This window comes from Trichophyton rubrum, assembly GCF_000151425.1.
Source record: "Trichophyton rubrum CBS 118892 genomic scaffold supercont2.9, whole genome shotgun sequence".
Classification (NCBI taxonomy): domain Eukaryota; kingdom Fungi; phylum Ascomycota; class Eurotiomycetes; order Onygenales; family Arthrodermataceae; genus Trichophyton; species Trichophyton rubrum.
This window is the reverse complement of record NW_003456420.1, coordinates 160122-183070: the sequence shown is the minus strand read 5'-3', so window position 1 is coordinate 183070 and position 22949 is coordinate 160122. Positions and strand designations below refer to the sequence as shown.

General features: G+C 48.6%; 7 protein-coding genes across 7 annotated transcripts; 4 read left to right on the top strand and 3 right to left on the bottom strand.

Annotated features, from left to right (window-relative positions):
* Positions 1 to 17: 17 nt before the first annotated feature.
* TERG_07054 (uncharacterized protein) lies at positions 18 to 1108 on the top strand (the record flags this gene model as incomplete). The annotated part of the gene is made up of 3 exons (XM_003232154.2): positions 18 to 255; positions 328 to 844; positions 913 to 1108. The coding sequence occupies 3 exons, from the start codon at positions 18 to 20 to the stop codon at positions 1106 to 1108; spliced, it is 951 nt and encodes a 316-aa protein (XP_003232202.2).
* A 1081-nt stretch (positions 1109 to 2189) lies between these two features.
* TERG_07053 (uncharacterized protein) lies at positions 2190 to 3979 on the bottom strand (the record flags this gene model as incomplete). Its single annotated transcript, XM_003232153.2, has 3 exons — positions 3615 to 3979; positions 3382 to 3564; positions 2190 to 2960 (listed from the first exon to the last, which is right to left on the bottom strand). The coding sequence occupies exons 1-3, from the start codon at positions 3675 to 3677 to the stop codon at positions 2190 to 2192; spliced, it is 1017 nt and encodes a 338-aa protein (XP_003232201.2). The 5' UTR covers positions 3678 to 3979.
* A 1449-nt stretch (positions 3980 to 5428) lies between these two features.
* On the top strand, positions 5429 to 6250 carry TERG_07052 (uncharacterized protein; the record flags this gene model as incomplete). Its single annotated transcript, XM_003232152.2, has 1 exon — positions 5429 to 6250. The coding sequence occupies one exon, from the start codon at positions 5429 to 5431 to the stop codon at positions 6248 to 6250; it is 822 nt and encodes a 273-aa protein (XP_003232200.2).
* A 1404-nt stretch (positions 6251 to 7654) lies between these two features.
* On the top strand, positions 7655 to 13402 carry TERG_07050 (uncharacterized protein; the record flags this gene model as incomplete). Its single annotated transcript, XM_003232150.2, has 1 exon — positions 7655 to 13402. The coding sequence occupies exon 1, from the start codon at positions 8027 to 8029 to the stop codon at positions 13400 to 13402; it is 5376 nt and encodes a 1791-aa protein (XP_003232198.1). The 5' UTR covers positions 7655 to 8026.
* Positions 13403 to 14581: 1179 nt separating this feature from the next.
* TERG_12507 (uncharacterized protein) lies at positions 14582 to 15118 on the bottom strand (the record flags this gene model as incomplete). The annotated part of the gene is made up of 1 exon (XM_047751454.1): positions 14582 to 15118. The coding sequence occupies one exon, from the start codon at positions 15116 to 15118 to the stop codon at positions 14582 to 14584; it is 537 nt and encodes a 178-aa protein (XP_047607124.1).
* A 2525-nt stretch (positions 15119 to 17643) lies between these two features.
* On the top strand, positions 17644 to 21460 carry TERG_07048 (uncharacterized protein; the record flags this gene model as incomplete). The annotated part of the gene is made up of 2 exons (XM_003232148.2): positions 17644 to 17834; positions 17903 to 21460. 2 exons carry the CDS (start codon positions 17644 to 17646, stop codon positions 20481 to 20483), a joined length of 2772 nt encoding a protein of 923 aa, XP_003232196.1. The 3' UTR covers positions 20484 to 21460.
* A 558-nt stretch (positions 21461 to 22018) lies between these two features.
* On the bottom strand, positions 22019 to 22886 carry TERG_07047 (uncharacterized protein; the record flags this gene model as incomplete). The annotated part of the gene is made up of 3 exons (XM_047748707.1): positions 22019 to 22369; positions 22454 to 22617; positions 22688 to 22886. The coding sequence occupies 3 exons, from the start codon at positions 22884 to 22886 to the stop codon at positions 22019 to 22021; spliced, it is 714 nt and encodes a 237-aa protein (XP_047604695.1).
* Between the last annotated feature and the right edge of the window lie 63 nt (positions 22887 to 22949).

Here is a 22949-nt window from a genome sequence, read left to right as displayed (position 1 = left end):
CGGCGGCGGCGGCGATGATGGCGAGATACAAGGGGCTGTCGATTCTATCCTTATTTGCGGTCTTTTCTTCATTAGCGTCTGCCGAGCTAGACTGTTCTAATATTAAGGTCGATGGAGTATCGTGGAATTTCGGCAAGCTTGGAGGTGCTCACTCGATCTCGGAGACCAGCAGCAGCCATGAAGGCTACAATACAACGTACACACTTGACATATGCAAGCCGTTAACCAAGTCCTTGTGTAAAAAGGGTGCTTTTGGTGCGTCTACCTCTTGTGTGTTTTCCGTGGCTAGTTTGGTATAGCGCTAACCCTCGGTTCTTTCTATTGTAGTCTGCGCTGTCAGGAATGCAACGGATATAAATGGAATAGAACGAACTATGGACGTGATTGATATCGCTGGCAATTTTGTTCTGAACAGCGGCAGGACACTTGACCCTATATTCACACGGCTAAAGCAAGAGGATCCGAACACAGAAGGCCTGAAGATGGAGCTACACGGCGGAAAACATAAATTTGGCAACTTGTTAAAGAGACAAAAGGCAGTGATTACCTTGCTGTGTGACCGGGAACGAACTGGGCTGGAAGGTTTGGAAGACCCCAAGCCGGATGGGGATAAGAAGAAAGATGGTGAAAAGAAAGACGATGATAAAAAGGGTAATAAGGACAAGGAGGGCAAATCCAAGAGAGGTGATGAAAAAAATAAGAAGAGCCTTATTTTCAAAAGCTATAACGAGGAACACGGCACCTTGGATCTGGAGTGGAGAACGAAATACGCTTGCGAGAACGTTGAAGACGGCGGAAGTGCACCATCCAGCCACTGGGGATTCTTCACCTGGGTTATTGTTCTGTATGTTGTTCTCGTTTTCTTTACCCTTTTTGTCAGAGAGAGTGACTAACGTTCGATGCCATTCACAGCCTGTTCCTGTGCACTTCTGCTTATCTGATATTCGGCTCGTGGCTCAATTACAGCCGGTATGGAGCTCGCGGGTGGGACTTGCTTCCTCACAGTGACACGATCCGCGATATTCCCTATATCCTCAGGGATTGGGCTCGACGGGTAGTTAACACCCTTCAAGGAGGCGGCACCCGAGGTGGTTACAGTGCCGTGTGATATTTTCTCTCTACGTCACGACTATTATTTCTTCTCTGGGCCTTAACAAGGGCTGTACACATATCTCTACCTTCTTCACCTTGTACTATTTCCGGCCCGCCTTGACGATCCTGTTGAGCTTGTTTCAACGGAGCATAGCCCAGTCGATTTTATTCCATCCATTATTCTACCCACATGCTCAACCTATTTGTTAGATCGCACCGACTATTCATCCTTTCAGAATTTATGATTTATATTTTCTTTGGGAGCTGGTGGCCTTTCTTTTCCTTCATTGATTATCATAGTTCTATTCTTCTATTATCTATCTATTTCGTTGGAAGGACTTGCTCTACATGCAGCTCTAGCTTGATGCCACCTCTCGATATATAGTCTTCGGTTTGACGCCTTGCTTACGAGTATGAGAAAGGCACTGCGTTATACTACTTACGCTCTAACGTTGCTATGATTGCACGAATTTCTTTACTTTGTTTGTCTTTTTGACTCTTAGGTAAAGAAAGGGGCATATTCTAGCGTAGCAACAAAGCACCACGATGCAGCATTCCGAACCACACTATGCCTAAAATGCCACTCCCGAACTCGTCATATCAAACCATAGCCTACGTAAATGGGGCGCTGGATAACCGAGATAAGTCTAGCTAGCCTAGACATTGTGAGAGGACAGCAGGTAGGTAAGACCGAAAGGAAGAATGAAAGTAACAGAGGAGCCCTAGTAATCATATGATCCGAACTAAGACATCGCCATGCGTGTTGAACGGTTTGGCACGGCTGCTTAGCATAGCTATTTTTCTCCCGATAGTTTCTAGAGTAACGTGCAAGGTTCATATGAGTTGGAGAACTATCGAGCTATATCTTCATGGCGAATTTCTTCAAATAGCGATAATCCGCCATGTTTCGGTCGACGGCAGAGCGAATGATCTTTGCTCCTCTCTCACCGTACTTCTCCTTCCACTCAGCGTCAAACTCTTCTTCGGTTTTGGTTGCCTTCTTATTGGCGACAGAAGAATAAGTGTCAGCTGTACAGGTTCCAAAAATAGCAGCACCTTGGGTGTCAGGGCTACACAGAGGGATTATTAAGTGTTTCTCAGGGCAAACTTACGTGGGCTCTTGGACGCAGGCTTTTGGAACCCAGTGCATCATCGTGGAAGCCATGCCATTTGGCAAAGGCGTCATGAGCCACTTTCTGGTCTTTCTCAGAGGACCATTGGAGCATGTCAGGGGTGTATTCTTCCCCAACACTCTTGCAAAACCGTTCGATCACAGCTGCAGGGTTGTCCAGGAGATCATCTGCGTCGACCACGCATATTTCGACCTTCTCAGGCTCACTATGCATTCCATTTGTGGTTCCGTTGGTGGTTCCATTGGCGGTCCCGTTGAGGGTTGCATTTGCATTTCCGGTATGGACTGTACTTGCGTGGGATGGCCCAACAAATTGGATTTTGCGAAGGTAGTCGAAGAACCGGCGCAGTTCGTCATATCCAGATTCGTTTTCGTAGAACTCATAGAATCCCGTGACATCGTCTAGAGGCGGGATGGTGCAGCGGTAGTACGATGGGATGCTATAGTGCGGATCACGAATCAAGAAGGCGAAATGGAACTTCGAGAGCATCTCTTGCGGGATAACCGTCGGATTATCAACCTCCGGGTTAGTTTCTGGCGCTGAGATGCTCCCGTTGGGACGGTGTGGCGTGTTAGAATCGTGGGCTCTGGCCACACCGTTAGAAGAGGCCCCGTTGGTGTCCATGTTGGTGCCGATTCCACGTTTGGGTATCTGAAGTGAGGCTACTCTGGTTGCTGGCTGCGCATCAGGCGGCATGATGTAGTATGCCATGTCCTTGATGAAGAGTCGTTTCCCCTAGATGTAACGGTGAGCATTTTGCGCTGCGTGTTTGACGAAGCCAACAATGAGTGGCTGCCGTAGGGGTGGGAACATTGCAAAAAGCAAAGAAGATAGATAGGAACAGTAGTGTTAAGTTTGCCCGAGTGCGTCACCCTCGGATGTAGTAATCGACGAAAGGAAAATGAGCATCATAGGGATCAGTGAAGAACACAATATGAACACATATCCTAACACGGGGGCATTTGAGCGTCCTCTGGATATCCATTTCAAGGCATAGAGGGGGGGGTTCCATATAACTTGGAAAGCAACAGCAGCATCAGGAGGAGGTGAAGAGTATGAATGAGAAGAGAAACATCAGAACGCATGGAAGAGCAAGAGAGTGACGGCCGCGACGGTGCTTGCTTTTCTCAATTGGCAGGGGAAAAAAGGGTCACACCTCTGATGCTTCTCTGTCAAAGCGGTCGAAGATCGTCTTGTAGGTTGACTCGTGGAAGCCCGTCTGGATTCTGGCTTCTGGCTCATCCTCGTATCTTTTACTCAGTCTCTCAGGGCCATAGTAGAAGGCATCGCCGAGCGGTTCGTGGATGCACTTTAGAGTGTCATGGCGGGTCATGAAGACCTGGACGAGAGGTTAAACCATGTTCAGGGGAAGGAGCCGGCAGTATTTACTCTTTCAAAGGCTGTAGAGCATGCTCGGGGATGCGTTGCCACGAAGATAGAGCGTTTAGCCATGGTGAAATTCCAGTAGTAGTGTTGATATATGGAAGAGCTTCTCAGCCGTAACTAGCTGGTAGATGGCAGAGAGAAAAGAATGGCTGCCAGCACTGACAGAAAAACACAAGACGCTTTTACGTCAGGAAGACTGTCAGCAGCGATTGCCTCGGTGGCTTTATATCAGAAGAAAAAGAGGCCAGCCAGACTGACGGGGAGGCTGTTGGTAACTATGAGATAACTAGCCGGGGGCAATCAACAGGAGAGTCAAACTGCCGGCAAACAACCGCAACGTCACGCAGAAAGATAAATGCGATTTAGTGACGACAGAGAACCGGACAGAAGACAGATGGCGTGAGGGTATAAGCGTGTATATATATATATATATATATTTCCAAGTATACCGTACAGACACACTCTAGCTACCACGGAACCGAAGAAAGCGTCCTGAGTCAAGGCGGCGGTGGCCCGGGATGACGTTGATATGGAACCAACACGATCAACACTGAACTCGCAGCGCAACAAGGGAGCGGAAACGAAAAATCTCTGCTGGCTCGAACCTACACGCGTGTCTCTCCAGTTTTTTTACCTCCCATTCTCAACTAGCTGGTTAGCTAGCTAGTTATCGTTTTCGTCCTGCTGGGCCTTGCCGGGTTTCCATGACACAGATTTCTGTGGACGCCAAATGAAAAAGAACGCACGCAGAACGTGGATTGGGGTCGATGCTGGATAGGAACTGCTCTCCCTGGGGGCCTTTCGGGCTCGTTAGTTATTGCCACTCACAGCAGACGGGCTGGTGGGATGGAGGGGAGCGAAAAGTGCGCAGCTTGCAAGGTGCAGCAGGACGCATCAAGGGGGCTGGGTTGGATGGCAGAGACGGCCGCCAGCGCCAGGGAGAAGCGAAGGCGCTTAGTGCCACCGCGCCGGCCTGTTTTTTTTTTTTTTTTTTCCCTTTTCCCTCCCTCCTGCAGGCCTGTGATCATCCTCCCTGCTTGCAGCAAAAACCGGACCCTGGATCTAGGCCTGGTTTGATGGAACCCGTCGGGGTAGCAGTGCCATCAACTGTGGACAGGGCAAGCCAGGTGTGCCTCGGTGGTTAGCCGGACATGGAGACGAACGGACCCACGGGTTCACTGTAACCACTATTAATACATCCATCTACTTAGCCGAATCCAGGCGTTTCATGAGTTAGTTGTGCTATATCTTGGACTCGAGACTGGTCCTTAGGAGGCTAGTTTCTTCATAGCTGGAGGGACGGCCGAAGAGTGACATGGCCGTCTCGCCAATGCATCTCTTTGCAGTGAGTATTGACTGTAGTGACTACATCCCGCCACATGTAGTTATTTTCCAATTGTTTGAGGGTGTTTGCAGTGCATGCTTCTACTTCATCTTTTAAGCCTTCGTGAGCAAGAGACAAGCCACTGCAACAGTTACTTTCGTACCGAGAGAAAGTGACGAGAAAGCAATCCTTGATATATTAGTCATCCAATCGCCTGCGGCTCGCTCACACTTTATTCGGGTTCCCGCGAGATTCTCAGCCACTTAGTCCCGTGGGCCCAATATACTTAGCTGCGCTGAGTAATAACCTACTTTTGCCGTCAAGCAATTTTTGGCCATCGTCAACCAACGACGTCATTTACGCAGACATCTTCTGCGTCATTCAGTGATGGCTCTGGATGCAATTATAAAAGGGGCCTGTATTCTTCAGGCGCTTGAGATGCTACTTGCTATTTCAGCATAATGTCCTACAAATCTGATAATATCCAAATATTATGACTGGCATTATATTCAATATCTTGCAAACTTTATACCCCTATTGCTCCTCGCTATCCGGGTTGATATCCAATATGGACTGGGAAGAGATAGTATTAGTACTCGCTACGTCTTGGGTCACTCTTCGGCTCCTCGGCATCGGCCTCAATTTTGAACAGCTGTTCGACCTCCTGGGAATAAACGGCATATCCGATAGAATTCGTGCAGTGAAAGGATGGTTCCTCCTCCCAGAAAGTCATGAGCAGCTGAAGTGGATTGAAAGAATGAATGAAGAACGCGCCTATAACATCCTTCGGACGCAACAATCCCTGGCCATCAAAGACCTGACTATTGAACATGCTATCCAGCGGAAGCTCGATGTTCTCAGCAATCTGTGGAACACAGGCCCCAAAGACTGGAAACATAAACTACTGGAAATGCGATGCCTTGAGTGGATTGATAGAAACCAGGAATTCGCTTTACACCTGAGAAAGCCAGAAGGGCCCTTTACACGGCAATATGAACGCCAGCAGGAGAGGAAACATAAAGCTTTAGCTACCAATCCAACTAAATACCTCTCGCAGCCCCATCTGGTTGAGGAATGCAAGACAAGAGGCGGGTGCTGTGCGAGAGCATGCCAATGCTGTCTGCGGCCTCGAGGCCTCTATCCCGACAAGACGGTTTTATACTCCCACTGCACGACTGTATGTGGATGTTGTGTTCGGAATCGGGGATTCGTCCATATCGATCAATCAGATGCCAGGGAGATCCCTGACTTTGTGGACTGTAGAAAGTGGACATACCATATCGAAGAAAGACCGTGTGAAGCTACAGTGCTCTGAGCTTTGAGCAGCTCTTTTCTTCGCTCCTAGATATCCTTATCTCTCTAGATAATACCTTGGATAACCCCTTAATATGATCCCTTTAACTAAGTCTGGCCCCTAAGGCTAAAATCCATCCTTACCCTAGGGGTTACCTGAATGAGAGAGTGAGGGATAGAGGCTTCATTGCCCCTTTTCCCATGCATCTCTCCCCTTTTTTCCCTTCTGTTATACTTTTCTCTTACTTTTCCGTCCTTAGAGAAAGGCCTAAAGCTTCAGAGCCGCATCGCACTTGCCTCATGGTGCCCTGAGCGGGGGAGGACACGAAGTCTCAAAAAGGAAATACCACGAGGGGTAGTCGCGCCTTCCCTTCTCATGGCAGGAGACGTCGTTTTTCGCGTCTTTTTCTTCTTCTCCTCCTCTTCTCTTCTTCTTCTTCTCTTCTTCTCTCCCCCGACCAAGACGAAGACGACGAAGACGAGGACGAGGAAGAAGAAGTAGAAGAAGAAGAAAAAATGGCCTCCACCAACGACACCGCCGATGCCGCCGCCGCCGCCGCCAACCCAGCAAGGTCGATGGCATTGGCCATTGTTATCATGTGTAGAGAAGTGGGTGGGCAGTTAAACCTCTGGTCGTTTTATCTGCTGCTACTACTGATGTCACTCTTCTTTGGGAGGCTCGCTGAGATCCCTGTCAGGTAATTATTTACTATTATCTCTCTAAGTTATTTTACCTCTATACTAATACTTATCTAGCTGGTTGAGGAGACCCTCCCAGCCGGCAGGGGTCGAGGCGAGCCTCCCAGAAACGCAGCCGCAGCCGCCGGCTCCCATTTACTACTGCTGCGTGGGGGCCTACCACCCCCCTCCCCCTGGCCTTGAACGTCCCCTCCGGTCCAAGGGGCCGTCGGCGGTACCAACGAGAAATAACTCGTTAGAGAGGAGCTCGAAGTAAGTAAAATATCTACTTTTCTCATATTTAAACAAGTCGCTATAGAATCTAAATGGAGAAGATATATATACTAACAATACCAGCATTTAGTTAGGTTTCTTTTCTCCTTTCTCCTTTCTCCCTTCTTTTCTTTTCTTTTATTTATTTCATTTTTTAATTTTTCTTCATTTATTATTCTATTTATTCATGTATGTTGGTATGTGCCATAGCTCTATCGGAGTTATCCCAGCTAGTTAACTATTCGATCTTAGCGCCTCGCTTGGCTTGTTTACATTTCTCCTCAACCTTGATAACTAAACACTGATACGTACATACAGAACACTGAAAACACCGCAACCGCGACCATCCAACACCGTCGAAGCCGTCTGATCTCATCCAGCCAGCCTTTCTGTCTCGCCTCTTGCTGTTTGGCCGTCGATGCTCATGCATGTTGCCGTGAGTCCGCCTCTCTGCCCGAACCCCCGGCCCGTCTCAGCGTAACAAGTCAGTAAACACGACACTGTATGACGGAGGTCAAACATCCTGGCCGCCAGCAGGCCTTGACCGTTATTCTTCTTTTCTAACACTGGACAGCTCGCCATCTTCCATCAAGGAGTCGTTCTCTCGCCCTCTCGCTCTCTGGACACTCCATCAATTAGATCAAAGCATGCACAGCCCGTTTGTCCGCCATATCAACAAGTGGTATGTGTGTAAATAAACAAAAATCCGCCCGCCACCCACAGATTCACCATCACCACCACCACCCACCACAGTCGACTTCTCGGCTGCTCTCTCCCACCCTCTCTTTCCCGCAGCCACAGTTGTAACGATACTGTTAACGTCAGATCTAACCTGCCGTATAGATAAATGCCCACTCCTCGTACCCCCCGTCGAACCCCCAATCGTGGGAGCGCGAGACCGGCCCAGTTTAAGGAGATTAAACCTCTCGATCTCGGTGAGGCTTTGGGGCCCCATGATTCAGCTACAGTGAGAGAAAAGGTTCGCAAGTGGCAGCAGCTCGGTGGAGGGGTCGTGATAGCGCCAGATGTTGGGGCCGGTAGTGACGAGGACGAAAGCTCGTCAGGAGCCGCTAAGGCGAAGGAGCCAAAGCAAACCCCAAACAAAAGCCCAGCAGCAAGCAAACGGCCTACTACGCCCAAAGAAAAGGCTACTCCGGAGTCTGACCGGAAGACGAAGAGCCCTACCAAGACAAAGGTCACGCCGCGGACAACACCTCGGTCTACACCTAGAACTACACCCAAGAAACGAGTGGTCAGCGATGCCCACTGGCGACGGAACAGGTCTCCTCCTCCCAGCTCCAGTGCCCCCTCGTCTGCGCATGCTACCCCAACTAGACGTAAAGACGTACTACAACGGTATGAGGAGGCCAAGGAAAAGGCAGCAAGGTCATCTGGCATCAAGGACAATGACGGAATTGCAGTCTATCCGGGGCCATTACGGGTCTCCGAAACTCTCAAGTCAACCTCTTCTGCATGGAGTTCTGATGTAGGCTCCTCTGCTGGCGAAGTGACCCCAGACTACAGCGGCCACGAAAAGTCTTCGCCCGAGAAACGTACGCCAAAAAGGACTCTGAGGCCAAATTATTGTGTCAACGATGACAAGCCTCGTCTAGGCTCACCTAGGAGAAAGATCCAATCTCCGGACATACCTCGAGCAAGCAGCCCACGGAAGAAATCTCTTTCACCAAATCAGGCTGAGTCTCCTCCAGAGCCAGCTCCTGCAAAACCTGAACGAGCTGAACCGGTTCGAAGAAGTGAAATCAGGCCGCACAATCTGCTTTCGGGGAACATCATCTCTCAGGTCATAGATGAGTCTAAGAAGATGCTTGCCAGCATAAAATCGCCAGAGCCATCACCACCTCCCCAGCAACATCAGTCTTCTCCGGGACCGTCAGTGCCTCATGGATCCAAGGTCGAGGCCTGGTTATCATCTACAGCCAATGCCGATCCGTTTGTTGACGACAATACTTCAACCATCAGCGCGCCAGAGCCCTTGAGATCTTCGACTGCTAGATCGTCCATCCCACATAAAGAAAACTCGGATAGTGAGTGTGAACAGGAGAGCACGAAGAAACGCCCATCTCCTTCCTCAGACAGCAAAATACGGCCGGCCAAGCCCGTGAGGGGAAAATACGACTACTCCGATGGCAGTGACAGTGACGAAACACATAGGGCCAAGTCCACTCCACGCAGAAGAGAGTCCAAGTCTAATATATCGGTAGACAGTGTCACAGACTCCCAGCCTTCTACTTTAAACCGAGGAAAAGCATCTTCTAAATCGCGACGACACTTGAGCGCATCCACAGAGGCAGAGAGAATGTCTAAGCTGAGAGAGTCAGTCGAAGAAGCTCTGCAAGGGTCCAGTTTGGACAGACCAATTTCTTCCGACGGATCTGAAGTCTCGGCAGTCGATCGTCCACCGCCTTTGATGCTAAAACGGCCTTTCCCTAGTACTGGAGGCCATAGGCTCTCAACAATTGCTTCTGTAGATACTTTAACATCAAGCACCAATACTAGCACCACTGCCAGGGAGACATCAAGCCACCCCCTTACCCAGTCTGAACTGACCTCCCAGCTTGACGATGGGGATGACGATGCAGTCTCCGACTCCGAGAAGAGAGACAAATTTGATCCCAGCTCCTTACCAGGCCCAACACAACCATTGAAGCGCCGGCTTACCAAACATTCGGATCTCATGTCCGTCTTATCAATCCCCGGAGGCAGAAGCCGCAGCATACGGTCCGCTAGAAGTATCCGTACAAACAGGAGCCGTCTAGCCAATGCAACTGTAAGCGATATCATGCGGGAGCTTGCATCGGACGAAGTGAAGTATATGCGTGAATTGAGGACCCTGGTCGGCGGCGTTATCCCTGTGCTATTGACTTCAATTCTCTCTCGGGCGGATTCAGCTATTGCTGCCGGCCTGTTCCGACGTACAGCCGATCCAGCTGACCAGGAAAATTTCACTCGGCCCATTATAAACATGGGAGTTTCTCTAGAAAAACTCAAGGCTCTTCACAAACGGTTGCCACTGAACAACACAGATGCACTCCTGTCGTGGGCCGTAAGTGCCCAAAAGGTGTATGCAGACTATTTGAGTGCCTGGAGACTCGGATTTCAGGATGTTATCGTTAATCTCGCACCCCCCGATCCAGAGGATCCCCTCAAGGCTGAAACCCAGAGCTTGTGCGCTGGTATGGCACAAGATGAAAATGGTGATGTGATTGATGGAGATGGAGAAAGGGTAGATGTTGCATTCTTACTGAAGAGACCCCTTGTCAGGTTGAAATATCTATCGAAGACTTTTAAAGGTCTAAACTACGTCCAGCCATCCCCCAAAGCAGGTGAAGTTGCAGAGACCTACCAGAAGCTAGTCACAGATGCTCGACGGAGAGCAAATGAAGAACGATCCAGGCTTGAGGACGATGCTGCTGCGAGCATAGATGCATCCAGAGCTCGCGATATACATACTCTAGCCATTCTCAAGGATGTGGACGTCAACCAGACCAGGAGGGTTCGTGCCCGCGACTTCTTTGACCTCTCCTTGCTACATTCCACGGGACAACAAATCGACTGCAGGGCCGAGTTATTACTGCGAGATAATGCAGCTGGCGAAGCCCCCGGGGGTGATCTTTTTATCTGTGAGGTTGACGAGACGGACCGTTGGCTTCTGTTCCCCCCAATTGATTGTACCTGCATCTCGGCCAGGAACGGAGACGAACAGGGAGAAATCGTACTCATGGTTCGCGCATCTGCTGGAAATTCAACCGAATGGTACGAACTGTTGTCATTTATAACAGATGACGAGCAAATTGGTTTCGAATGGGTACAAATGATTGGCCTCAATCCTGTTCCGCCCAAGATAAATAGGTCTCTCAGCTTTGTTAACCGTGCAAAGGAGAGGAAGGAGAAACTGGCACAGGCACGTCAAGCTAGTCATAACGGTACAATTCCCATCCGCGATTACGACCCTTCTGAGGTTGATGTGCCCATTGGAGAGAAGGCTACTGTGGTTGGTGAAGATATTGGCCATAAAAAGGAGTCCACCAGCAATAAACATGACCCTGCTCCCCCAACGACACCATCCCGCGGCCCAGGAGAGAACGCAGAATTAACAAGCAGTGTGTCACCATTAACACTAAAGAGGTCCAAGGCAAACCGGCGGTCGAAGTACGATTTTGCCTCACCTACCAGCCCAGCCTCCTCTGGGATTCAGTCACCCAATAGGGAGTCGTCCAATAGACCATCCTCACCTTTGCTGTCTAAGGAAGACCGCCGTGGTCGTGATAGGACTCCATCGCCAACCTATAGCAGCGGAGGCAAACAAGCAAAACGCCCGATTGCATCTCTGGTGCAACCTCACGGGCGCCGCTCCCTATCACCTGTCCCATCATTGGAATTCCCCACAATTCCGAAGCTGAGAAAGAGCTCTAAGGATTCACCTCCTACTTCCCCGAAGAACATCCCCCTTCCCGCTTCTCCGGCTCAAAAGCCAGAGGATAAGGTTGAACCAAGCACGCCTAGCAAGGGGAGGAAATCTCTTGATAAGGGCGAAAAGCCCGCTAGGGCATCCAGTGACGAGCAAGTGTCCAGCGAGGGCGCACCTATACCGCCGCCACATAGCACCCCTAGCCCGGTATCATCAAAACAACTCAAGAGCCCTGTTATCAGCCCGCCAGCACCCCCCTATGCACGTCACCGACGGACCTCATCACCACTTAAGCACGAGTATGCTCCCTCAACCGCCTCAGAGTCTTCTGGGTCAGATACAAGCTCTATTCATCGATATGATGTTGATTCATCGTCCGAAACTTCAGACGAGGAATTGGAGGACGATGATATCCCAACCCCTTTACCACCCATCACTCGCCGCCTCTCCAAGCGGGCACCACCCCTTGAGTCTGTGGATGTTACCCCTACAAATAGCCGACCAACTTCTGCGCACCGGTCCTCACCGAAATCTATTCACAGCTCATCCGACCGGGCGTCCAAAACGACTGCATCAGTATTTTACTGGCACGACAAAGGATCATGGGAACCACTTCACCTTAATGAATGTCATATCATTGTCTCTCCTGGTTTGATTGAAGCATTTGAGCTTGGTTCGAACCACTCCAGACCATCCAGCCAAGGTAATGGATCAGCCTCTGAATCCACTCGACCGTCTGGGCGACCTTTAGTTGCTCTTGAGCTTACCCCCTTGGTACCAATTCGGCGTGGAACAGCCATCGATATAAGTATTCGTTCTCCTCCCACTGCACGGTCCAAAGTTTCCTCTGGCAGCAATGTTATGTTCCGATCCCGCAACCCAGATGATTGTGACAAGCTCTACGGCCTTATCAACCACTCTCGTATTAACAACCCAACATACATTGCTTTGCAAAATGCTGTGCCTTACCCCAGCCAGCCTACTTCAATTTCAAGACAGAATTCTACCCGATCTACTAAGGGTGGCTGGTTCAGCTGGCATGGTGGTTTCTCGAAGAGTAGTTACCGCGCATCTACTGCACCACCTGCCTCTCTGGCAGCCGGAACAGAGAGTAGTGTTGGCACTATGTCCAGTGCTTTCTCTGCACTGAAACGTTTTGGAGCCGGAAGCAAAATGTTTAGCATCGCAAGATCAACACTTACCTCTCGCAATGGCCGTGACGACACAAGCTTATACACCTCTACCTCAACCGGCTCAGGATCAGGACGACGCATCTCTTCAACTAACCCGGAAACCGCAAAGATGGCAGCGGAGGGTGGAATCGGCTTGACAAATGCAAAAATACGTCTATACATCCGTGAATCAGCAGCGAAATGGCGAGATCTGGGAGCAGCAAGACTTACCATTCTGCCTGCAGACCCTACTCCTTCAAATACTCCCCCCAATCACCCTGATGATCAAGAACCAAGCGGCACCTCAAGTCCACCATCCGGCTCTGCTGGAGATCCTGCTGCTCTCTTGGCTGGTAGAATCAGTGCACCAATCAAAGACGAAAAACGTATCCTGATAAAAAGCAAAATCAGTGGTGAGACTCTAGTCGACGCATGCTTGGGTGAAAGTGCCTTTGAGCGAGTCGCTAGAACTGGAATCGCAGTATCCATCTGGGAAGAATATGATGGAATTGCATCTGAAGGCGGTGTTGTTGGTGGATGCTTCAAAGTGTACATGATTCAGATGAAGGGTGAAGCAGAGGCTGCATATACCTTTGGCCTTGTCGGCAAGCTGAGATATTAACCGCCATATGTTATCTTCTGTTCTTCTTGCCCCGTTTTATGCATCTCTAATATTTGTGCTAGCGTGCCGTTATGTTCTATTTCCATATTTACTTGACTTGTTCATAGCATTATACCTCTGCTTAGTTGTTACTCCCCTTCTCTATTTCACGCAAAGATGCACATACACAAGGATTTGAGTGGTTAGTTGTTAATTAGCGACGAATTCGACATTGCAGTTAATAGTCATATCAGTGAGGAATTACCTACAGTCCTCATAGCTAGTATAATTACAGTTAATATCTATTTGGCATCACGAAACGTCACACAATGTAATATACCTTAGATATACTCCGGTTTAAGAATACCACAGTTAATACTTCATCACAAATCACCTAGTATTGTTGGAACTCTAGTGAGCGACTTGAGTACCAACTAGGGGATACCCGGGCATATAAGTGAAGTTGAAATAAAATTGACACGAGGTTTGTTGGTGTCACTTCCTATCTGGGCAGGTACCGGGAGGATGACATAAGCATCCATGAATAATTCCCTGAATGTCGGGACTTTGGAAGTGACGTCATAACTTATTGTGCCAAGGAACATTCGTGAAGGCGCTGGACAAGGCGCGAAACATCGACAAGGCTCACGATGCAGGCGGAATAAGCGCCCAAGGGGATATATATGCACACGCATGCGAGTCTTTGTTTACAATTAACCACTTTGCTAACAACTATCGTTTTCCAGGGTGCTTTTCAAGAAAACAAGCACACCAGCTCACACACACATATATATAACCGAAACAGCCCTAAACACACACATACTGGTTACCCCTCGACCCCACGGCCACGATGGCTCCCAGTCGTGAGTCGTTTACCGACAGGTCCTACAATGCTATAGAGAAGGCAGCAGACGAAGCAGAGGAGCATGGCCACCCACAGGTGGTGCCAGCTCACCTTGGTTACGTTCTCATGAACGGAGATGACGAGGAGGGGCGGGATGACGTCTCGATGTTCAAGCAGGTCATCGAGAAAGCCGGAGGAGACCCGGAAGCGATGACTCGGTACTTGAAGAAAGTCATCGTCCGACTACCCGCCCAGTTCCCGGCAGTCTCCCAAGTCTCCGTCTCTTCCGCTCTGAGCGAAGTCATGGCTGCTGCCTACAAACTTTCAAAGAAACAGAAGGACTCTTACGTTGCAATCTACCACCTTATATCAGCGCTTGCGCAAGAAAGGTCTATCGAAGAGGGACTTAAGGAGGCCGGAGTCCCGTCTGCCAGCAAAATCGAAGAGGCTCTCACAGAAATACGCGGCTCGAAGAAGATTGACAGCAAAACCGCAGACTCGACTGATGGTGGAAACGAATGGCTAAAGAAGTTTACAGTTGACATGACCGCCCTAGCCAGGGAAGGAAAAATTGACCCCGTCATTGGGCGGGAGGAAGAAATGCGAAGAGTTATTCGCATTTTAAGCCGACGAACAAAGAATAACCCTGTCCTGGTTGGTGAGCCCGGAGTTGGAAAGACAACTGTTGTCGAGGGCCTGGCGAGACGTATCGTCAACTCAGACGTGCCAGCAAGCTTGGCCAAATGCAAGCTGTTATCCCTCGACATAGGCGGCCTTATCGCCGGCGCCTCATACCAGGGCCAGTTTGAGGAACGAATCAAAAACGTGCTGAAGGAAATTGAATCTTCAGAAGTGACCATCATTCTTTTTATCGACGAAATCCACATGCTCATGGGCGCTGGCGCCTCTTCCTCCGGCGGAATGGATGCTGCCAACCTTTTGAAACCAATGCTCGCAAGAGGTCAGCTACACTGCATTGGAGCAACGACTCTTAATGAATACCAGAAGTATATCGAGAAGGACTCTGCTTTCGAACGCCGTTTCCAGCAGGTCCTGGTCGCCGAACCCACGGTTCCGGAGACCATATCCATTCTGCGAGGTCTCAAGGAGCGATATGAAGTACATCATGGAGTCAACATCCTAGACTCGGCCATCGTGTCCGCAGCGACACTCGCTGCTCGCTATCTCACCACACGACGACTTCCAGATTCCGCTGTTGACCTTATTGATGAAGCCGCTGCATCAGTAAGGGTAACCCGTGAATCCCAGCCAGAAGCCCTTGATCTCTTGGAGAGACGGCATCGCCAACTTCAAATTGAAATCCACGCGCTGGAACGCGAGCAGGATAAAGATTCCAAGGTGCGTCTGGAGAATGCGAAAAAGGAGGCCGAGGCCGTCAATGCGGAATTAATTCCACTTCGCGACAAGTACATGAAGGAAAAGGAGCTTAGCCAGACCATCCAAGAGGCCAAGATCAAGTTGGAGTCTCTCAAAGTACGACTCGACAGTGCAACACGCTCAGGAGATACCCAAAGGGCCTCAGACCTGGCATACTATGCCATCCCCGACGTGGAAAAACGAATCAGCGCGCTGGAAAGTGCAAAAGCCAAAGCTGATGCGGCCCGCGTGAACGCCGGAGGAGATGATAACTCCCTTGTTGTGGATGCCGTCGGGCCTGATCAGATCAATGAAATTGTTGGACGATGGACAGGAATCCCTGTTACTCGACTGAAGACAACCGAGAAGGACAAGCTGCTAAACATGGAGCAGCAGCTATCCAAAACCGTGATTGGCCAAAAGGAAGCTGTCAAGTCAGTGTCGAATGCTATTCGGCTGAAAAGATCAGGCCTTAGCAATCCAAACTCGCCTCCAAGCTTCCTCTTTTGCGGTCCATCGGGAACAGGAAAAACACTCTTAACCAAAGCCCTGGCTGAATTCTTGTTTGACGATCCAAATGCCATGATTCGCTTCGACATGTCTGAGTATCAGGAACGGCATTCGCTCAGCAGGATGATTGGTGCTCCTCCAGGATACATCGGTCATGATGCTGGTGGTCAGTTGACAGATGGCTTAAGGCGTCGACCATTCTCGATTCTGCTATTTGATGAGGTCGAAAAGGCTGCAAAGGAGATTCTCACTGTTCTCCTACAGCTGATGGATGATGGTCGTATCACCGATGGCCAGGGTCGCATTATTGACGCCAAAAACTGTATTGTCGTCATGACCTCCAACTTGGGTGCAGAATACCTGAACCGCCCAACTCTTCCCGATGGCTCAATCGATCCAACTACCAGACAATTGGTCATGGGTGCATTGAGCGACTACTTCCTCCCCGAGTTCCTTAACCGCATTTCAAGCACCGTCATCTTCAACCGACTTCCGAAGCGCGAGATCCGCAAGATCGTGGATGTCCGACTGGCTGAGATCCAGAAACGGCTTGACAGCAACGGTCGTAGGGTGAAGATCATGTGCTCACCCGAGGTGAAGGACTACCTTGGCAAGGCAGGTTATTCACCCGCATACGGTGCTCGACCATTAGCCCGTATAATCGAGAAAGAGCTTTTGAATAACCTAGCCGTTTTCATCTTGCGAGGAAGCATCAAAGACGGAGAGGTTGCTCGGGTCGTGATGCATAATGGAAAGGTCACGATTGTCCCGAACCATAAGGATGACTATCCAGATAAAATGGACACTTCTTCTGATGACGAGGACTATGATACCGAGGATGACGATGAGGATGAGGAAGGTGATGCCGAAGGGCTCTACAAGTGAGCCTAATCCGTTTTGGCAAGATGGCTAGCCAGTTTCATTTCACTGCTGATTCTTTTCTTTTCTTTTCTTTTCATTTATTTGTTTTTGATACGATATTGTCACGATATGCATGCTTTTCCTTTGATTATCTGGGTTACCTGGCACCTTGATTTGATTTTCAATACACAAAAAAGCCTTCTTCATTTGAACGTTAGCACGCACTCATAAAGTTGCGATATATACCCGAAATTTCATATCTACTTTCATAATCCGCTCCGTTGAATACTTATTTTTTTTAGCATATAACTAGTGGGTAGAATCTGAAAAAAGTTGATCAAAACCATATTAAATGCCTCCAGAATGCTCTATGGAAGTAGGTATGCAGAAACTGTAATTTGAGTAATAAGTTTTCAGATGAGTGAGATTATCAGTACGGAGTAGCTAGACCATGATCCATCCTTCCAGCGATATCCCGTATTTGGCAGACAGGAATAAAGTTTTGGGCAAAGGAATGATCACGTGACAACGCGTTAGCCCGAGGTACCTTGACGCGTGTAACGCTTAAATTAATACTTTGGACTCCGCGAACATCGACGGCATCAACTTCATGTTATTTTTACATTAGGCAGTAGACCAGGCAAGCTACTTGAAATGCTATGCTGGTGCAATGTCATTCAAGCCATTCCGTCCCCCACTTCCCAGAAAGCCACAACCCTCGACCACAACTGCCACAGCGCGCGTGCCTTCAATCTCTGAAGAGCCTTTGCGTAAACGAAGGCGGGTGAACACCTGTGATGATGATGGGGACAATGAAATAGTGAAAACTTGCGATAATGAGACATACTACAGTGTTCTTTGGTAAGTATATAAATTATCTGTATTGTATTGACTTAATTATGCAAAGCTAACGGCTGAAATATACTTAGGCGCAAACCTACCGCTAAGAAGAATAAAACTTGGGATGGAGACGGAATCATCATTGTTCGTGGCGGTTACGGCTACCTACAGGATGTGTCTGGGCGGGAAATGGGCAAGATTATGCTGAGATCTAGCCTGGAACCCGGAGCCTCATTGTCTATAAGTGGTAAGGATGTCGAGGTGGAGTCAGTGCTTAGCCAGAAGGAATTCCTTTCCACTTCAAACGGAGCGCAGAAAGAGAGCATTGAAAAAAAGAGTAGAATTGCAAATACTCCATCCAATCACTCTTGCCTTCCTTCTAATACAGTCTCGAAACCCGGAATGAAAATTTCGCTGAATGATTTGAAGATACAAAAACCCCTTAATGTGTCTGCCCCGCGGAGTTATGCCACCAATAGCTCCTTTAAGAACCCTCAAAAGCAGTCCACCGTTTTACCACAGGGATCAAGCGGGCAGATAACCCCTAGGCATGACCCAACTCTACCTGGCGCTGTGGTAATGAAAAGGCCTAGCTCAGTCCCCGCTGGAAAACAGATAGTAGATGTCGTCGTTGACCCGATTCTAGGGAAACATCTAAGGGAGCACCAGAGGGAAGGTGTGAAGTTTCTTTATGAGTGTGTTATGGGGCTGCGGCCTTTCAATGGTGAAGGAGCTATTCTAGCCGACGAAATGGGCCTAGGGAAAACTCTGCAAACAATAGCCTTAATTTGGACCCTACTGAAGCAGAATCCCATATACGGTTCTCAGCCAGTAGTCAAGAAGGCCCTAATTGTGTGCCCGGTTACCCTTATTAACAACTGGAAAAAAGAATTTAAGAAATGGCTAGGCAGTGATAGAATTGGGGTATTTGTTGCTGATGGTAAGGGAAATCGAATATCGGATTTCACAATGGGACGAAGCTATAGTGTTATGATCATTGGTTATGAGAGGCTACGCTCTGTGCAAGATCAGCTTACGAAAGGACCTGGGATAGACATTGTTGTTGCTGACGAGGGCCATCGGCTGAAAACTGTGCAAAACAAGAGTGCTCAGGCCATTCAATCTCTAAACACTACACGCCGAATTATTCTTTCTGGGACACCAATCCAGAACGAATTAAGCGAATTCTTTGCTATGGTGGATTTTGTCAACCCTGCCCTCCTAGGAACGTTTAAGTCATTTATGAGGGAGTTTGAAGGCCCAATTGTTGGAGCTAGACAGCCAAATGCTCCTAAGAAGGTCATCGAAAAGGGGAAGGCTAGAAGTGAAGAACTGGCGGAGTTGACGTCACCGTTTATCCTCCGCCGGACAGCTGATATCCTTTCAAAACATTTGCCACCAAAAACAGAGTATATATTATTCTGCAATCCTACTTCTGCGCAGAGAAGTGTATACCATCACGTTCTCGCCTCTCCTATGTTCCAGTCCGTGTTGAGAAACTCCGAAAGTGCTTTACAACTTATCACTATTCTGAAGAAAGTATGCAACAGCCCCTCGTTGCTTAAGCCGAAGGTAGAGGATAATGGCAAATGTGAAGACACATCAATGAGTGCTTTATTATCCTCTCTCCCGCCGAGTATCCATCGCTGTCTTGCTGCGGGTTCCAGCGGGAAGATCAGGGTTCTCGATCAATTGCTCTATAACCTACAGAGTAAAACAACAGAGAAAGTCGTCCTGGTGTCCAACTATACTTCTACGTTGAACCTGCTAGCGAATCTCCTGACATCGCTAGACCTCCCATTCTTGCGCCTAGATGGTTCTACACCTGCCACCAGACGTCAGGCTCTGGTAGAGGATTTCAATCGCTCTCCATCTTCATCTTGTTTTGCATTCTTACTTTCCGCAAAAGCAGGGGGTACAGGGCTGAACCTCATCGGAGCCAGCAGGCTTGTACTTTTCGACGTGGACTGGAACCCAGCAACTGACATCCAGGCAATGGCAAGAATTCATCGAGATGGCCAGAAGCGACACTGCCATATCTACCGTCTGTTGCTCAAAGGTGGAATAGAAGAGAAGATCTGGCAGCGACAGGTGACTAAGCTTGGTTTGGCAGATAGCGTTATGGATCAAAAGGGTGGCATAGCTCATTTTTCACAGGAGGAATTGAAAGATTTATTCCGTCTGGATGAGAGCTCCAAGTGCCAAACTCACGAATTATTAGGATGCGAGTGTGGTGGTCGGGGAGAGACGCCTAAGGGTATAAAGGAGGAAGACAACCTTTGCGCAGAATCAACCTCTGTTTCTTCTTCCGAGGATGACGACCATGAGCTGGAAGATTCAGACGACGAGTTCCCTGATCTTCCAAAGCTGATGAAAGCGTCGGAGCTCAAGATATCTGAAGCACCTCAACCTTTATCTAAACGGCAGAGAGCATATGAGAGAGCCAAAAAGCGTTTCTTAATGCAATACGCCCATGTTGACACTACCTTGCTGAACACCGGAGGAGAACAAGATGTTGACGGAGAGGAGGCCGTCTATGATACAAACACAAGTATTGAAGCAATTATTGGAGATGAAGTTCTATTGTCATTGCTAAAAGAAGAGAAAAGTGGAGTGGGATATCTGTTTAAGAAGAATGGCTTTGCGAATGCTCCATTGCTCGTTGATTAGAAACTGAGGACTGGGCTGGTTGCATTAAATTAAATAGAGATGTAGAGATATATTAACAATACCAGAATTTGTACGGGGTATTTATAGGTCATTTCCCTTTTATCTTCTTTTTGAAATGCTTGATATTGATATTGTCATGAAAAGGGGGTTGACATCACCTTTAAAGCGTACGTCAATCGTGACCGTTGGATAAATGTAAATAAACTACTTTTAGTTCCTCCTCATTTAGCCAATCATAATCCTCACAAAATACCTAATCTCGTAATTAGCGTTGTTGATTGGATGTTTCATTTTAAAGTTTAGAGGTACCCGGCCAAACTGACTGCAAACAAAAACACCCAACGGCGCTTCCTTCCGCCGAGCTGATGCCACATGCTGTGGGCCTTTTCTCGCACTGTAGCTGGATCATGACGAGTGAACAGACATTGCAGATTGTATTTTACATCTATCCACAATTAATGACTGAATTATGAATTACTAACCAGCGCGCCCTACTAGCTATGATGTATATTAGGTATAAAATATGAGGCAACAATCATGCAAACACCATGGTCTAGATGCATACTGGGAAGAATAATTGCGGTGGGTCCACGGATAACCACAGAACTATTAACTTGTTACTATTACTTAAGTTCATCTACTAATTTCTGCTTGGGTATGCTGGTGGGAATAAACAATATGCAGGAATTTGATCCACAATTTATACAGAATGTGCATCCAATTAAAGAGATTTTGGATTTAGGGACGGAGTTAATATTATGTATCTTGGTATATGGGTAAGTATATGCCTGCGACTCGTCTTTCATAGACGTTACCAGTGGGTTGTAGTAGTTAACCAGGCAGGAAACATTGTCTTTTATTCTTGCGTTGGCGGTCTTGTAGGAGTAACTAACTAATAGTAGTAGTTTAATGTTCCTTTACTCGTGGCGCCCGTGCTGGTAATTCAGGGCGGAAAGACGAGGCGGAGGGATAGGAAGAATAGCAAGGTCAGGAGGGACAGGGGGAGAGGAGGAGGAGGGAGAGAATGTCGGTGGTGGTGGTGGTGGTGATGATGATGAGAAGGAGGATGAGAATGCTGGCAGTAGTATGTTGTTTTTGATAACGACGCTGACGCGACACGGCGAGAACGACGCCAGTCTCCGTAGCTGACAAATGTTGTGTTAATACAAATTGATGTCTTTGGATGTCCGTAGATAAGAGCTGGGAGTTGACGCTTACTTGGCCAGCAGCCGGCGCAAATGGCCAGTTCTGAATGCGGCAATTAAGATGGCCAAACTATGGCCACGAAGTGGTACATATTTAAGGTCTGGATGGTCTTGTCTATCAATGAGGTTTCAGTAATCATAATATTAGTAGCGGGAGCAGTGATTATAGTGCATGATCTATCTAGAAGGTAGCGTCCGGTCTAATTACAATTGCATATCTATTGAAGAAGACTGAATATGTCCGTTGAACATCGTGCTCGTAAGACGGTCGTGGAGTCTATTTAAAAAACAAGGTTGAGTAGAAGACGAGGATATCACTGGGCCTTGCGGTTAATGGTAGCGGCCTTCATGTACTGGATCGATTTGGTGATGATGCCTATGCTCTGGCACATGTAGTCTGTCACAGTCAGTATGGATACCCGAGAGACAGATAGGAGCCGACTTACAGGCAGGCACGACGATCCAGATGGCGTTCATGGTGAAATAGTAAAACCAAAAGTAGTATCCCTCTGGCCGGCAGTAGCTGATCTGGTGGAAGTAGTGGTCGAACATGCTAGTAGCGTAGTAGAGGATGTCTCCGTATATTTGGCCCAGGGAGACAATCACCTGGAAGGAATGGCGCAGAGGGTGATCGACGGTAATAAGATATGCGAGCAGGAAGCACAATGGGCCCCAGCAAACCTATTCTTCATCAGCTTTATGCCCTAGCAACCAGGACCTCTTCCTTTCTTCCTTTAAAATAGGGGTAAGGGTATCGAGTCTCACCGCAGTAATGGTCTCCATGCACAGCACAAACGGGTCCGAGGTGAGGTACCGCGAGTCCGAGAGAGAGTATTCCTTCCACAGCTGGCCAAAGAAGTCCTGCGCTGGTGCCATTCGAGTGTGGTTATACACAAAGTAGCCCTCGAAGAAGAAATGGATGCTACCGCCTGGTCAACCGTTAGCAGCCAAATCTCTCAAAACTAAATACTAGCACCAGCACAGGGACAAGCTACTCACTCAGGACAAACCACAGGATGGCCACCTTGTCGCCCATCTTCAGGCTGGGGCGAGCAACAGAGACCACCGCCAGCGTCAGCAGAAGCAGCGCGCCCCATCCTCCAAGAAAAGCGCATACCAGCGTCGGGACGTCCCAGTCGTTGGCCAGGTATCCGACCACTTTGGCGTCCAGCGGGTAGTATGGGTGTGCAGGCTCCATGGCAGCTCTCTCGTCTCTCGTCTCTCGCTCTTCTCGGCTAACCTCTGCCCGGCGAAGGTGAAT